This window comes from Gavia stellata, chromosome 4 (genome assembly GCF_030936135.1).
Source record: "Gavia stellata isolate bGavSte3 chromosome 4, bGavSte3.hap2, whole genome shotgun sequence".
In the NCBI taxonomy this organism is placed as follows: Eukaryota; Metazoa; Chordata; class Aves; order Gaviiformes; family Gaviidae; genus Gavia; species Gavia stellata.
This window is the reverse complement of record NC_082597.1, coordinates 84,218,781-84,232,410: the sequence shown is the minus strand read 5'-3', so window position 1 is coordinate 84,232,410 and position 13,630 is coordinate 84,218,781. Positions and strand designations below refer to the sequence as shown.

The 13,630-nt window shown below is 45.6% G+C and overlaps 1 protein-coding gene across 1 annotated transcript; it reads left to right on the top strand.

Moving 5' to 3' along the window:
- Positions 1 to 756: 756 nt before the first annotated feature.
- On the top strand, positions 757 to 10,515 carry LOC104263546 (killer cell lectin-like receptor subfamily G member 1). The gene is made up of 5 exons (XM_009820313.1): positions 757 to 874; positions 6,396 to 6,488; positions 7,242 to 7,393; positions 9,319 to 9,422; positions 10,404 to 10,515. The coding sequence occupies exons 1-5, from the start codon at positions 757 to 759 to the stop codon at positions 10,513 to 10,515; spliced, it is 579 nt and encodes a 192-aa protein (XP_009818615.1).
- Positions 10,516 to 13,630: the final 3,115 nt, after the last annotated feature.

Below are 13,630 nucleotides of genomic sequence, written 5' to 3'. Positions count from 1 at the left end.
AACAGTCCCATCTCTCTCAGCCTTTCCTTTTAGGAGAGATACTGCAGTCCTGTCATCATCTTTGCGGCCCTTTGCTGGACTCTCTGCAGTATGTCCATGTCTATCTTGTACTGATGCTGTTGCGATGTTGACTCAGAGGTTCTTGAGGGATGCCAGCTCTCGGTGCCTGCCTGTGTCTCAAGCACATTCACACTGGGTGTTGGGTTTAGAAAGAGTTCCCAGCAGAAGTGTCCAAAGCTCACAAGGCTTCTTTCTCAAAGCCATGCTGTCCACCTCCACCTCCCTTTTGACAGCAGTTGGGCTGCCAGTTTGCGTAGCCATTGCTTGTCCCACTTTTTATCTTGTAGTCTCGCTGTTCACCTTTTTCATCTTGTGGTCTCGCTGTCCACCTGCTTCTGTCCTGACCAGGAGCTCTTCAGAGCAGCACGCATTCTCACAATTACTACGTCAGTGTTATCACAGCCTCTTGCATTGGCAACAATTAGAAAACCCATGAACTTTGTGGTTAATCACCTCTTCCACTAACGGCTGTTCTTAAGACATCCCTCATCAGGTTAAGAAATGGCATTTGTTGCACTTCCACTGCTCTCCATTCTGTTCTAAATTTGGTTAGTTTGAGCGGCTGGAGATAGAGGTTGCAGCTTCACAATTCTAGTCTTCTGAATGTAGCCTCAGGTTTCCTGTTTCACAGCCGTTGAGCCCTGTCGCTCAACAGCCTGATCGAAACATCTTGTCATACGCACTCTTTGCTTTGGCATGGAGGGAAGCAGATCAGAAACTTCTGCAGCTGAAGCAAGCGAGGAAATAATTTATACTTCGGTAAAATTCTTTCAGACTCCTCCGCCAAGGGCCAAAGCTGGACGGGAAAGGAGAGGTAAGGAAGCTGGATGAGGTAGGTCAACAAAAGGTTTTATTTCAAGCGAACGCAAGTTCTAGCAGAAACACTGAGCTGGCCACTGACTTTGCGTACCAGCTCACAGTGCTGTTGCTTTTGTTCTAGAATTACCGTGAGTATTTTACTGTGATAAAAGCTGATCTGTCGGAGACCCAACATTGTTCCCCCCCCTCTCCGTCAGACCCCTTTTGATGTTTACTCCTGGGCATTCAACCCAGGCATCCTTTTCTCCAAAAGAGGTTTGCAGGTTTAAAGTTGTCTGCTTGTCAGCAATAAGAGATTGCCAGCAATAGTTCTTTGAAGGGCAGGAGAGATGCGAGTACAGATAAATTAGAGGCGTATGCTAATCAGAGATCAGAGACAGAGGAGGCATATGAGATCATCCATTCTCTCTCCCATGGGGCTCTGCAGGATTCTTTTGTGATACATTTTTTCCTGTGTTTTCTCTGTTCTAGTTTTACATACCCCCCAGTGAGCAAATTTTCAGCTTTTTGCCTTGAGACAGTTCTGCAGGGCATTTTACTACTAGGAAGATTTTCTTAGTGCTTTCCTTAAATTTTCTCTCCCTTTTTTCCACTCCATTCCCCCTGTTCAGGCCTTGCAAATGTCACACTGAGCAATTTCTCTGTCTGCTTAGTTGAGAAATACCACCTTAGAAGAGTGAGATTTTGCATTGATGATCATTCTTCATAAGCGTCTCCTTCCCATGAGCTGATTGCTTTTTCCTCTAAATGCCCGTGTGCTTTAGACGAGTTGTGTTGCATTGGCTGCAGCACTAATGGTTGACCTTAGCTTTTTTAGAGCTGTTACAGCCAAGGGGGCTCTCACTCTGGGACACAAGATTTCTGTGCCCTGATCAGAATAGCTGCATATATCTGTGGTTGTTACTGCTGCCTGGTCACTTGCTGCGCTATGGAAACAAAGCCAGTACAGAAACCCCCAAGTTCCTATCTGGTAATCACACTCCGTCTGCTTGGAAGGCAGTCTTGCTTTTGCATGTGGTTTCATCAGAAATGATGTTTTCTGTTGCATCACAAAACACGGGGACATCCCTTCATTCCCTGCCATTTGTATTCACTCCCACCCGGTTGGAGGTGGAGATTACCTGATGCCCTCTTGAGATGTTTGCAGTTTTCTGTTTAATATTCCTCTTCTCCAAATTCCTTTATGTACCCTCATCTTTTTGAGCTGAAGTCAGAGGGCCTAAAATAAGGAAGCTGATCTTTGAACAGACTTTCTGTGCATATTATTTGATTATTTCCCAGCTCTCTTCTGTGTGCGAGGAGTCCCTAAGGAGCGCAGTTTAAGTACCTTTCTTTAGAAGATCTTTATTTTCAACTCTGTCCCTGCCTCTATCACTTTTGAGAGATGTGCTCTCAGGTATTTCATCTCTGTTTTCAAATGCACACCCTTGCTACCAGGTCGTCCCTGTGATGCAGTAGGACAGGTATATCACAGGCGTAGAGATCAGCCCTCTGGTCAAACCAACTCTTTTTGGCTCTCACAGACTCCTCGAAAATGAAGAGTTGCCCTGGCTGTCTTCTGTTTGGCTTCCAGAGAGCCTTAGATATGCCACACTACCAAAATATCAGTCCGGCAGTCACTTAAGACAGCGTTAGCCTGTGTGGCACTCTTGTAGTGACAGCAATAACCCAGTCTGTGCCACAGCCACAGACAGGATCCTCGTTTCTCAAATCCTCCTCCCCGGCCCTAGGTAGTCATGCTGCTCCCATACCAACGTAGGCAGGAGCTGAGAGGAGCTATTTGGGACAGCGCAATGACATTCTTCAGATTGTCCTAGAAGACTTGAATTATAAAATGCTAACAGCTTTCAGTTTTTGAACTGAATATGGACTCCCAAACCTAAAAATATTGGGTCACGTTGCTTGCAGATGAACGCAGTGTATCACAGTCATTTCTCCAGAGCACTGACAGACCTAACTGGGTGTTTTGTATACTAGAAAGTTATAACATTGCATATTTATGTTAAACATCCACTGATCCACTTCTCCTTTCCCTTGGGGAGACTCTTCCACAGTTCCTTAGACAACTACATGGCAATATTTCTGGATGCTCCATTCAGATTTCCCTCCTTGGTTTTAAACTCATCCCAGGTACTTCTCCCTTCCTCTTCTACAAGAGCTTCACATATACTCCAGGGGCTGAGGATCAAGCACAAACCCCTGAACCTGTTTTAAAAAGGGGGAACTGCAGGGACTCCCTTTTGCAAGGGGTAAAAGTCCCGATCTATGAAATTTTTTATTCCACTTCCCTCAGTTGATCACTGCAGTTCAAATTCACGTTGAATGCTTCAATATGACTTGCCCTCTTCACTCTCTTTTTTCCTCCCGAAATTATCTAATAGCATACTTTTTAATTTTTAAGAACTGAGGTGAACTCTCCCACTGCTCTGGTTGTGGAGGTGCCCTGGGATTCTTTTGATGCTGAGTCGAGTCAGTTCCTTTTTTCTGCAGTTGGTTTGAAACAAAAGAGGGTGAACTGCTCTATTCATTTCCAGGAGGCACCAGCTGGGATGCCCAGTGCTGACATTTAAGGATTAACTGTTTCACTGACTGTCATCCCAGTCGCCTTGTCCTGGAAGTAGTTTTCCCTAAAATCCGGAACTGTGATCTGGAGGATGCAGGAGATAGCTTCTTTGAGAGACAAGAGAGGAAGGAAAACAGAAGTGCGGATCCTCAGAAACGTGGTCTCAGAACAAAGAATTATGTTTCAACAGATATTTATACCCTTTTACTTAGTTTTCAGTTGCAATCTGCAGAGAAGAAGCTCCACCCTACCCCTTAACCTCGGGCTGACTCCATTCTCTTGAGGCTTACTCTGATGGCAAAACCTACGTCACCAGAGATGCAAAGGTGATGTTACCAGAGGAATAGAGATCAGGCAGAGAGAACAGCTACCCAGTTCAGGTCCTTCAGTTCTCCCATTTTCCTCTTGCGTGAAGCTGAGGAGTAGGTTGTAACCGAAAAGTCTTTCTGTATTTTGTAACTGAAAAGAGATGGGGTTTTGTTCTTTAATAATGATGAAAAGAATAAATAAATCTTGGTATTTTTTAACTACAAGTGGGGCAGCTAGAAGACCCTGCAAGCTTCAGGTAACATGACCAAACCTTTATCTTAGAAAAGATCCTTCTACCAGAAGGATGATGCTTATAACAAAGCTCCCTCACGCTCTCTCTCGTTACCTTAGAAACTTCTTTTAGCCAAAACCGCAGGTCTAAATATATTGCTATAAACCAGAAAATGCTTTTAAAACCAGTGAACCTGCAAATGTCTCTAAGATCGAAACAAATTAATTTTTATTAATTTATTGATCTGGTCTACTTTCTGTATTTGGATAAAGCTTCCAATGCTTAAAGGATGCATTCTTGTTTTTAAGTGAAGTCCCTTCCCCTTCTGTTTTAGGTCTGGCTTTCTTTGTCCTTCCCACAATATTCTTGATACGTGATGTGCATTTGTTTTCAGCCTCCACTGAGAGATCCTAAGAAAAGTCTCCCCTGCTGCTTACAAGTATTTTATTCTTTTAGCCATCCCTTTTAATTTCTCTCTGACAAACTTCCTCATTTTTCTGTAGTTTCCCATTTTGAAATCATTATACCACAGTGCCTTTTGTTGTTGTTGTTGTTGGTTTTTGGCTCTGTTGAACCTCAGTGCATTTCTGTTCACTGTGGCAGAGAAGTTGCTGGATGGAGCCATGGTGAGCCGGGTGGCCTGTGCACAGCTCAGGGCAGTCACGAGCTGCTTCGCTTTCTGTGTTTCCCAGCTTGCCGCTCCACGAGGTGCCTATTGACGGTCTCTAAGCGTTCAGTCTCACCATCACACCCTGACATGGCATTTGCTTAATTTAATACGGTTAATTGATGCTTGTCATTGTCTTCGTGCTTCCCTCATGGTTGCTCTGGTTCTCTTTACCAGTTCACGAGTGCTGTCACCATCCTTGTCTGGCATATAATTCCAACCCAATGCATTTAGTAGTATTTGCCTGGTCTGCGGCGTTGCTGTTACCGTTACCTCTTGGTGCAGTTAGTTATTTAACCTAATTTGACTGTAATTTTACTTGAGCAGAGATCAGCCCCCTCTTTCTTCTTTGTGCAGCCCTTCTACCAAGTTTTCGATGTACTTGCTGTGGTAGTGTCTTTGGTTAAAGCTAGCTTTCCTCCCTCCCTCCGTCTTACTCCTTAGACTCCTAGCCTTTTTAGGGAGTACAGATACGTTTCTTTAGGTCTTGTGACATGACTGAGAGATTTCGTGAGCTCCACCACGAACTTTGCAGCTGGATTTGGTTAGAAGACTCTGGAGCACCACAAGAGCAGGATGCGGTGCATAAGCTCAAGGGAGAAGCACAGGGAAATCCCGGATTCCTCAACATCAGTAACCATTAGCCGCACATTTAGTGCTTCTTAGAAAGTCCTGTTGTCTGTGCGGCTGTTATACTGAGATTAATAAAGCAAGCAAACCAAACCCCACCGGAGCTCATCTGTGGCAGTAAGTGCCATCCTCTCCTCAACCTGGGAGAGAGCAGGTTTTACTGCTGAGATTCCAAATGGCTTATGGAAAGTGAATGCCTCTCAGGTCCAGGAGATGACAACAGGAAAGCAAGGTGCAGCCTGGAGGTTAACGTGTCGTGCTGTACATGAGCAGATCTCTACATGGCAGTCCTGCCCCACACTTTGAAAGGAAGCTGTGCCGGGCTACGGTGCAGGCTGCCCCAAGGACTCACCCTCTGCCACTGGCAGCAAGTGAACAGCAGACGGTGGTGGTGAAAGTGTGGAGGGACATCCTAAAGCCTTCAAGGCTGGCCCTCCCATCCTGCCACCCTGCCACGGCAGAGGCGGATGAGAGCGTAGGACTGACTTGGAGTGTCCTGGGAAGATGTAACACGACCGTGTGTCTAAGCCTGTGAACAGGATGCTGAGGTTAAACCTGTTGCTGCTGCTGAGAGAGCTGGGGGAAAGGCCTTGGGTTTCTTTTTGCATTTAAGCTGGAACATGGTGGCTGTGGCAATGCAGCTCTGTGTTTCCACCCTGAGCTTCAATTCTGAGGCAGGAGCGGGTTTGCTGGGAGGCTCCTGCCAGCACAAGGTGCCACATGGTGCTTCGGGGGTTCTGGCTGACTTGGGGCAGGTGCTTCCTCTCCTGGGGTCAGTCACTGCAGGGGCTGGACCAGCTGGCTCTGTGGCCCCGCCGGGGCAGATCTGTGGCTGACCTGGAGACAGGTACACCTCCTGGGAAGCTCAGGCAGGGACTGATGGCTCCGGGCTGAGCTGAAATGGGGCCCTGGCCCAGTGGGCAGGGGTGTGAGGAGGCCCCTGGAGAGGCTGGGCAGTGACAGTAATGGCAGTGATGTGCCGAGTGTAGACAGACAGGGATGCTCTAAATCGTTCAGTTCGTTATGGAAATGCCTAGGACACAAGCAAACTATGTAAAATCACCATGAGTTTTCATGTGGCTTCTGTTCACTATGGTTTCTTTTCTCTTTTACAGATCCCTGTCTGTGGCCAGCAGTTGTGCCGGGCTTGGCTATAGGGTTTGGGATACTGAGCATCTCCCTAGCGATTACTTTGATTTGGAAGATGAGTAAGTGCACAAAGGAGTGCTGAGGATGAGCAACCAACAGCAAAGGACCAGAGACTCATCTAAGCACAGGAGCTCAGATCCTGAACTCCATTATATGGGGTTAAACCAGAAGCTGTTCTAGGCCTCTACCAGCCTTAAGTGCCCACTGTCTATCCAGAATATTTTGAAGACTATCTTCCTTGTGCAGACCCCAGGCAACCCATTTCAGCTCCTGTGGCAAAGAGCAGTGAAACATATTGAAAGGTTTTTGTAGACTTGTCTGCTGCAATTATAGCGGTAGACTGTAGAACAAATATGCAAGGTCTGTAACACTTTTACATGCATGCATAAGGTGCTAGACCATGTGGGAGAGCCTACTGTTTGCTGCTTTAAAATCCGTTCACGTGATGTGTGACATGATCATACCATACCCACAGAATGATGTCATTTTTTCCCTTACTTTTTGCACACCCGGAGTGTCATCTGCTTTCAGAGAGCCAATTTTGGTTCTCAGGTCTGAGTAGTTCAGAGGAAACCCGGGGCGGGGGTTGCACCAGCATCAGAGCGCATCTGACTCTTGTATGAAGATTCGGAAATTGCACAGAGGATCTGAAGTTCAGTGTTCACGCACTGCTATTTTTAGATGCTTATCCTGACTTGTGTTTTCTGCATTGCAACTATCCAGAAGAGTTGCTTTTCAGCAGGTCCTTGCTGACAAGTGTCTTTCTGTTGGTTAATGGTAAAGAAAAGCTTGTTATTTTGATGCCTTTACAGGTGACTCCCACCCACGCTGCCCTGAGCAGTGGGTAGCCTATAGAGGGAGCTGCTACTCCTTCTCCAAGGAGAAGAAGGACTGGCATTCCAGCCGGGAATCCTGCCGGGCACAGGGAGCTCATCTCCTGGTGATCAGCGATGCCAGCGAAATGGTAATGGTTTTCTTAGAGGATCTTCCATTTCCTTGCAGATACCTCAGTGACTGACATCCAAGCAGTGCTGTCACTCTAGCAATATTTTGACTTTAAAGGAGAGGAAGGATTTACAACTGTGATGTTGCAGTGAACTTCCAGTTTCAGTATGCACCTTAGAAGTTCCCAGCAGGCAAAGCAGCAAAGGGGAGAAGGAAGAGGTGAGGGTCATTGGCAGCTACTCAGAATTATCCTAGGAAGGATGTTAGGAGACAGTCTTCTCCACTGCCCCTCTCCACCTCCCCTCCTAGCCCCAACAAGGCTGATATGAATGATGACAGGAAAAGACTGTGGCACTGCGCAGACTCTGCACTCATTGCCTACAAACCGATACGTCCCACTCTTCAGAAATGCTTCCTTTGCAAAAGTAATGCCTCTCCTCCCTGCAACCCCTCCAGCTCCTCCTGCTCAGTGACCCTTGCCACTCCCTGTGTTCATGCACAGATATTTCTTTCGCAGTCTGTTTTCAATGCTTACTTCCTCTCTCTGCCAAAAAACCTCAGTTGTGTTGATGAAATCAGATACCATCTGTTCCCCTGCTCATTTTCAGCAGGTGCTCGCTGGGGGCAGGAGTGTGTATGACCACTAAAGAAATGGGTAGAGCTGATCACTAGGGAGGTGAGGCACGTCTGCATAAGTAGAGCAGAAGTACTTGATCTGGTTTTGCGCAAGCCAGGGCTTATTAGCTCAGGTCCAATGAACGTGGACAGCTTCCAGTCCCTGGACAGAAGTTGCATTGTATGATGTTCTGTGGGGGCTTACAAAGCTGGGTCTCTGCTCGACTGGCAGTATGTACCAGGCTCTCACACTTTCTTCGGCAAATCCTGTTTCCTTGAGAAATACTCATCTTCCCCAGATTACCCCTTTCTCTGAGTGAATAAAGCCTCCCTGGTCTGGCTGCTTTCTTACTACTGTCTCTGCTACTGGAGAGTTACCCATTTTTCCTGCTCGGAATTCCCCACGTAAGCAAGACTTTCCTAGCTATCCATGCCCTATGCTGCAAGGGCTGTGACTGTTCAACCTCCCTTTGCCAGGGAAGCACAGTCACCTCCAAACCACCAGCAACACTCAAGCGTTCCTCAAGCTACTCCTATTCCCACCACTTTACCAAGCCAGCGTTGTTAATGCTTCTGTGTGAAGGTGTCTGCTCTGAAACTTTATGGCAGGAGGAGATAAGGATGGGGCCCAGCCATACCACTGAAAGGTTGCTGTTGTTGGGTTTCATTGCAAATGTGGACAAGACAAACTTCTCTCTCTTGTCTTTGTCTTTTTTTTTTTTTTCAGGGGGGGTAGAATTTACTTCAGGGCTGAGTTTCTGTCACAGGCTTCACCTTTTAACAGTAAACAGGAGTTAAAGGTTAGGCAAAAGGAAATGAACATTGAAAACACGTAGGAGGAAAGTTTGTATAAAATTTAATGAGCTTTGGTCGTGGACTCTTTACACAGATCTATCGGTGCCTGCACTTCCTGCCCTGACGTGATTTTACCTTTAATTGTTAATACTTTATATTAGCTGTTATGTTAATACTAATACATGTTAATACTAATAGCATACGTTCCTACAAAAAACTCTGTTTAGGAAACTCCAGGAGACTGGAGTGCAGTTCGTCCACATATATTGCCCTGAGAAATGTCCTTTGAAGAATCTGCCCAGAACCCTTGAAAGCACGCTTACTTCCTTGTGACTGTACACACAGCTGTTACTCCAGGCACGATCTGCAGGACTGACCTTCCTGCTTAGAAAGTGTGGAGAAGCAGTGTTGTCAGTCACTTAAGGAACAGTCAGGCAAGGGGATGTGTCTGGCTCTCTGTTCTCTTTACTTATCCTTACCTCCATTTTCAAGCTGGCTGCCATTAGTGACTTTGTAATTCATCACCATTTCTAGGACTTGTTCAAGAGTATTCAAACAGAATGTTTCTGGATTGGACTGAGGAACAGCACAGGCTCTGGCTGGATTTGGGAAGATGGTTCTATATTGGATGGCACCAAGTGAGTTTCATTCTGTTTTAAAAACAACAGTGCTAATTTAGATTGCCTGGTGTTCCACAACACCCAGAGTTCCTGCATCAGATCTCAGGAGCTTTCTTCCTGGCCAGATTTTCTTCTTATTGTCACCTGTATGGCACTGAACTCAGAAGGGTCTAGTTTTTACTGCCCTGCAACTTGTAAAGGCATGCACCTGTGAAAAGCAGGGCTAATGTTAGTATCTCGCTCTCTACTTCGCTCCAGCTGCTCAGACCAAGGATTATTTACCTGCACTGCCCACACAGTTGCTCAGTCAGAAAAGCATATGGTCCATCTTGGCTTTACTGGGCTTAGCCACCTTGCAGCCATTCTACCAAGTGCTGGTGTCACTGGGTGCGAGAACCCAGCCCTTTGCTGCTTCGCTGGTGCCAACCCAAGTCAGAACCTTAATTTTGGCTCAGTATTTACTTGGACAAAACTCAGTGTTCTGCATGAGGGAGAGCATTATGATTTGATCCAGTGACTTTGCCTGTCCCTTTCCTTTTTGTGGCAGTTAGCACAACGAATTAGTCTCTAATACTTCTCCAGCAAGGAAACTCGCCCAAGATCTTGCTGTCAGTAGGTCAGTACTCTAAGCACTTGGCTTAGTTCCTGTCTTAAATCCAGCTTTCTGTTCTTACAGACTCCTTGGAGGTGATCATCTTTCCATGAAATTCTCAGCACTGCCGTTCTCATGGTGGTGGATATCCCTGACACTGCAGGGCGTCGTGTCTATGTTGGTTCTGATTTGGGTTCCACAATGGCAAAATTACTTAGATGTGTAATCTCCAGGTAGATAGGTATTTTGGTGTGCATTTTGTTTTCTAACAGCTGCCCTTTGGAGGTTGGGTTCTTTCACTTCCTCTGAGCTCCACCCTTCAAAATCAGATGTTTTTTCTTTCTTGCCTCCAGGAGACAATCTCAGCATTTTCTCTCAGTCTCACTTTTGTTCCTTGTCTCTTGCAGGGTCCTCTTTAACAGCCGTGTGCAACACTGTGTTGTCCTGATGAAAGATCACTTTCAGGCCTCCAGCTGTAAATTTTCTGCTCCATGGATCTGTGAGAAATCTCTTATATAGATCCCATGTGCATTTTCATCTCATAACCATCTTGTCACTGATACAAGTGGATCGTTTTCCTGCAAACCAAAGCTCTATATGAGACCAAGGACTTGCCCTTTCCACACCCTCACAAAGCTGTTTTGCAGGGACAGGTTTGTTGCCTGTAAGGGTGAGTTATCCTCAGTAGTAGGTCCATTCTCAGTCCACATCTGTTGGATTGCTGCTGTTTGTGACCTGGGACATATTCCCTAGTCTTTCCTTATTTGTCCTATAAAGGCAAACAAAAGTTTTGTCATCAACAGATGCTGGGTCTTCAGATCTCTGAGGGTGAGCTGGCCATTTTCCTCCCTTCCTGAGCATCAGATTTTATTTCCATTCCCTGCATCTCCATTGTCTGGTGCCAGCAGGACCGGGAAAACAAAGCCTGCTGTTCACTGCCAGAAACATATAAACAGTGGCAGCCTCTCCTTTTGCATCCCAGTGCTATGAGTGGGAGAGAAGAGTGTGAAATGAGACTACAACTTCTGTAAATCCAGAAAATAAACCTCCAGTACTTCACTGGACCAAAAGTGTGTACCCATGTCATTACTTCTCTCTGTTGGAAGGAATCAGCTGCATGCCATGTTTTATAGCCCAACTTCAACCAAACCAGTCAAGAGGCTGGACTTCTGGAGTTGAAGGAATACAGCTAATTGTGTGTTATTATTGAGTCAACCAAGAATGTGTTCCCCTCTCCACCTCTGCAGTTTCATATTGCAGAGAGAGGAAGAAGTGGACAAATCCTTACTACAAGGAGCTTTCAGTTCAAATAGAGCAGAGACAGGCTAAGGGTGTGAACAGCATAAAGCCACAGTGAACATTAAGGGTGGGACAGTAGGTTGCATTTCCACACACCTGGAAAACTCTTTTTTCCACTCAGTGATTTTGTTCCAACAAAGGAAAAGAAATTTTATTAATTTCCAGTTTATCCTAATATATTTATGTCATATTCCAATCTACTATTATCAGCAGTGGTAGATGTTCTGAGGTGCATGTTTGTTCTGGGGGAGACAGGCTGGAGAAATGGGCTGACACGAACCTTGTGAAGTTCAACAAGGAGAAGGTCAAAGTCCTGCACCTGGGGAGGAACAACCCCATGCATCAGTACCTGCTGGGGGTCACCCAGAAAAGGGTGCAGAAAAGGACCTGAGGGTCCTGGTAAACACCAAGCTGAACATGAGCTAGCTAACAGTGTGCCCTTGCTGCGAAGGAGGCGAATGGTATCCTGGGCTGCATTAGACAGAGTCCAGGGACGTGATCCTTCCCCTCTGCTCAGCACTGGTGAGGCCACACCTGGTGTGCTGTGTCCATTTCTGGGCTCCCCAGTACAAAAGAGACGTGGACATACTGGGGAGTCCAATGAAGGGCCACAAAGATGATGAAGGACTGGAGCATCTCACATATGAGGAAAGACTGAGACAGCTGGGATGGTTTATCTTAGAGAAGAGAAGGCTGAGGGGAGATCTTGTTAATGTATATATAACATGTATATATAATATATATGAAAGTAAAGAACTAGGCAGCATGGTGCATGGCAGGGAAGGGCTAGGGAGAAACTAATTGATCCAAACACCAGAGATTTCATCTGAAAATGCTAGATTAAGGGTTCACAAGGAGGATTACAAGTAAGTTGAAAGTGATTGTTACTGGGATTGATACTGCTGTGTCACATGTAAATAAATGCTACAAACAACTGTGAAATCACAGAGAAAACAGAAAGAAGATCTTGTTTCCAAAAAGAAAATTGCTGTTTCTCCCCCAGCAATTTTCTTTTCAAATAAGTGAATTTGTCCTTGCATCACCTGGTTGAAAAAAACAACTTAATGCAGTTTTGACCAATCCAGTTGCAACGAAACAGCAAATTCCTCACACTGCCATTTACAGAATGCCTTCAATTGCATATCCCTGGTATGTGAGGCTGGACATTCATAGAGGATATAGCTCATGAAGAAATTGGGGCAGATGAAGGCAAAACTGCAGACCTTAGCATACCCAGATAAGTGGACATCTGCTGAGCCTCATATAGAGTTCACCAAGCTGAGAGGCTTAAGGTGGGATTGTTGCCAGCAAGGGCAGGTCTGCTTTTCAATAACCACGCATCGTGGTTTAACCCCAGCAGGCAGCTAAGCACCGCACCATGCCTGTAACAGTCAGACCTCAACTACAAGAAAACCACAGTATTTTAAGCAGTGGTCTAGGAGCTAAAACCCTTGAGTTTTCATCTCAGGTTGTCTGGGTTACTTTGGGTGACTCATTTTGTCTGTGCCAGAGTCCATTCAATGTCAAAAGAAGATGCTGTCCCTGACTCCCAGAAAGTTGCCCAGCCCTATGCAATAATGCTGGAGATTTTCCCTTCTTTGTCAAAATGGTGGTAGCATCTGGAGAAGAAAACCTAGCAGTTGCTTTACTAGAGAACCCTAGTGAAGAAACAGCTTCTCGTGTTATCATGATGCATGTAGGTGAGGTGAGCACATCTCTGAGCTTGCCTAATTTACCTTGTGAATAGTGCAACAGCTTTGCTTCCCCTAGGATTTTACAGTGCAGTGCATGCCAGACTATTTTACTGATGAGCCCTTCAAACATGGCCTCTCAATCTCATCCCAAAGAGATGCTCAGGAAATGTAAAATAAACAAATACATAAGGTTGCCTCAAAAGTTGACTGTTCTTTGAAGGGAAAGGATTTTCAGCTGCAGATTTTACTCTTAGCAATGCACGTGGCTCCTCTGTGGGTTCAAGTTTTCGCAATCCTAAAGGGATCTGAAGCAAGTATATTCATTTCCACGAAAAGCAGTTGAACAAAAATCTTTGGCAGAGCTTTTAATCTTCTGTCTAGAGCATGTTGATATAGTTGATTGATATATACTAATTTTTTTGGAAGTAAGTTCTTCTTGGATGAACTCTGTAGGCAGCGATGAATGAATACCAGAGGAGCATGGCTAGCAGATCAAGGTAAGCTACAATCCTCATTCTCCATGGCATTTCGGAGGCTGCACTTGGACTGTGTCTGGTCTACTGACCCCCAGTTCAAGAGGAATGTGGAGAAACTGGAGAGGGTCCAATGAAAGACTACCAAACTGGTCAGAATATGGAGCA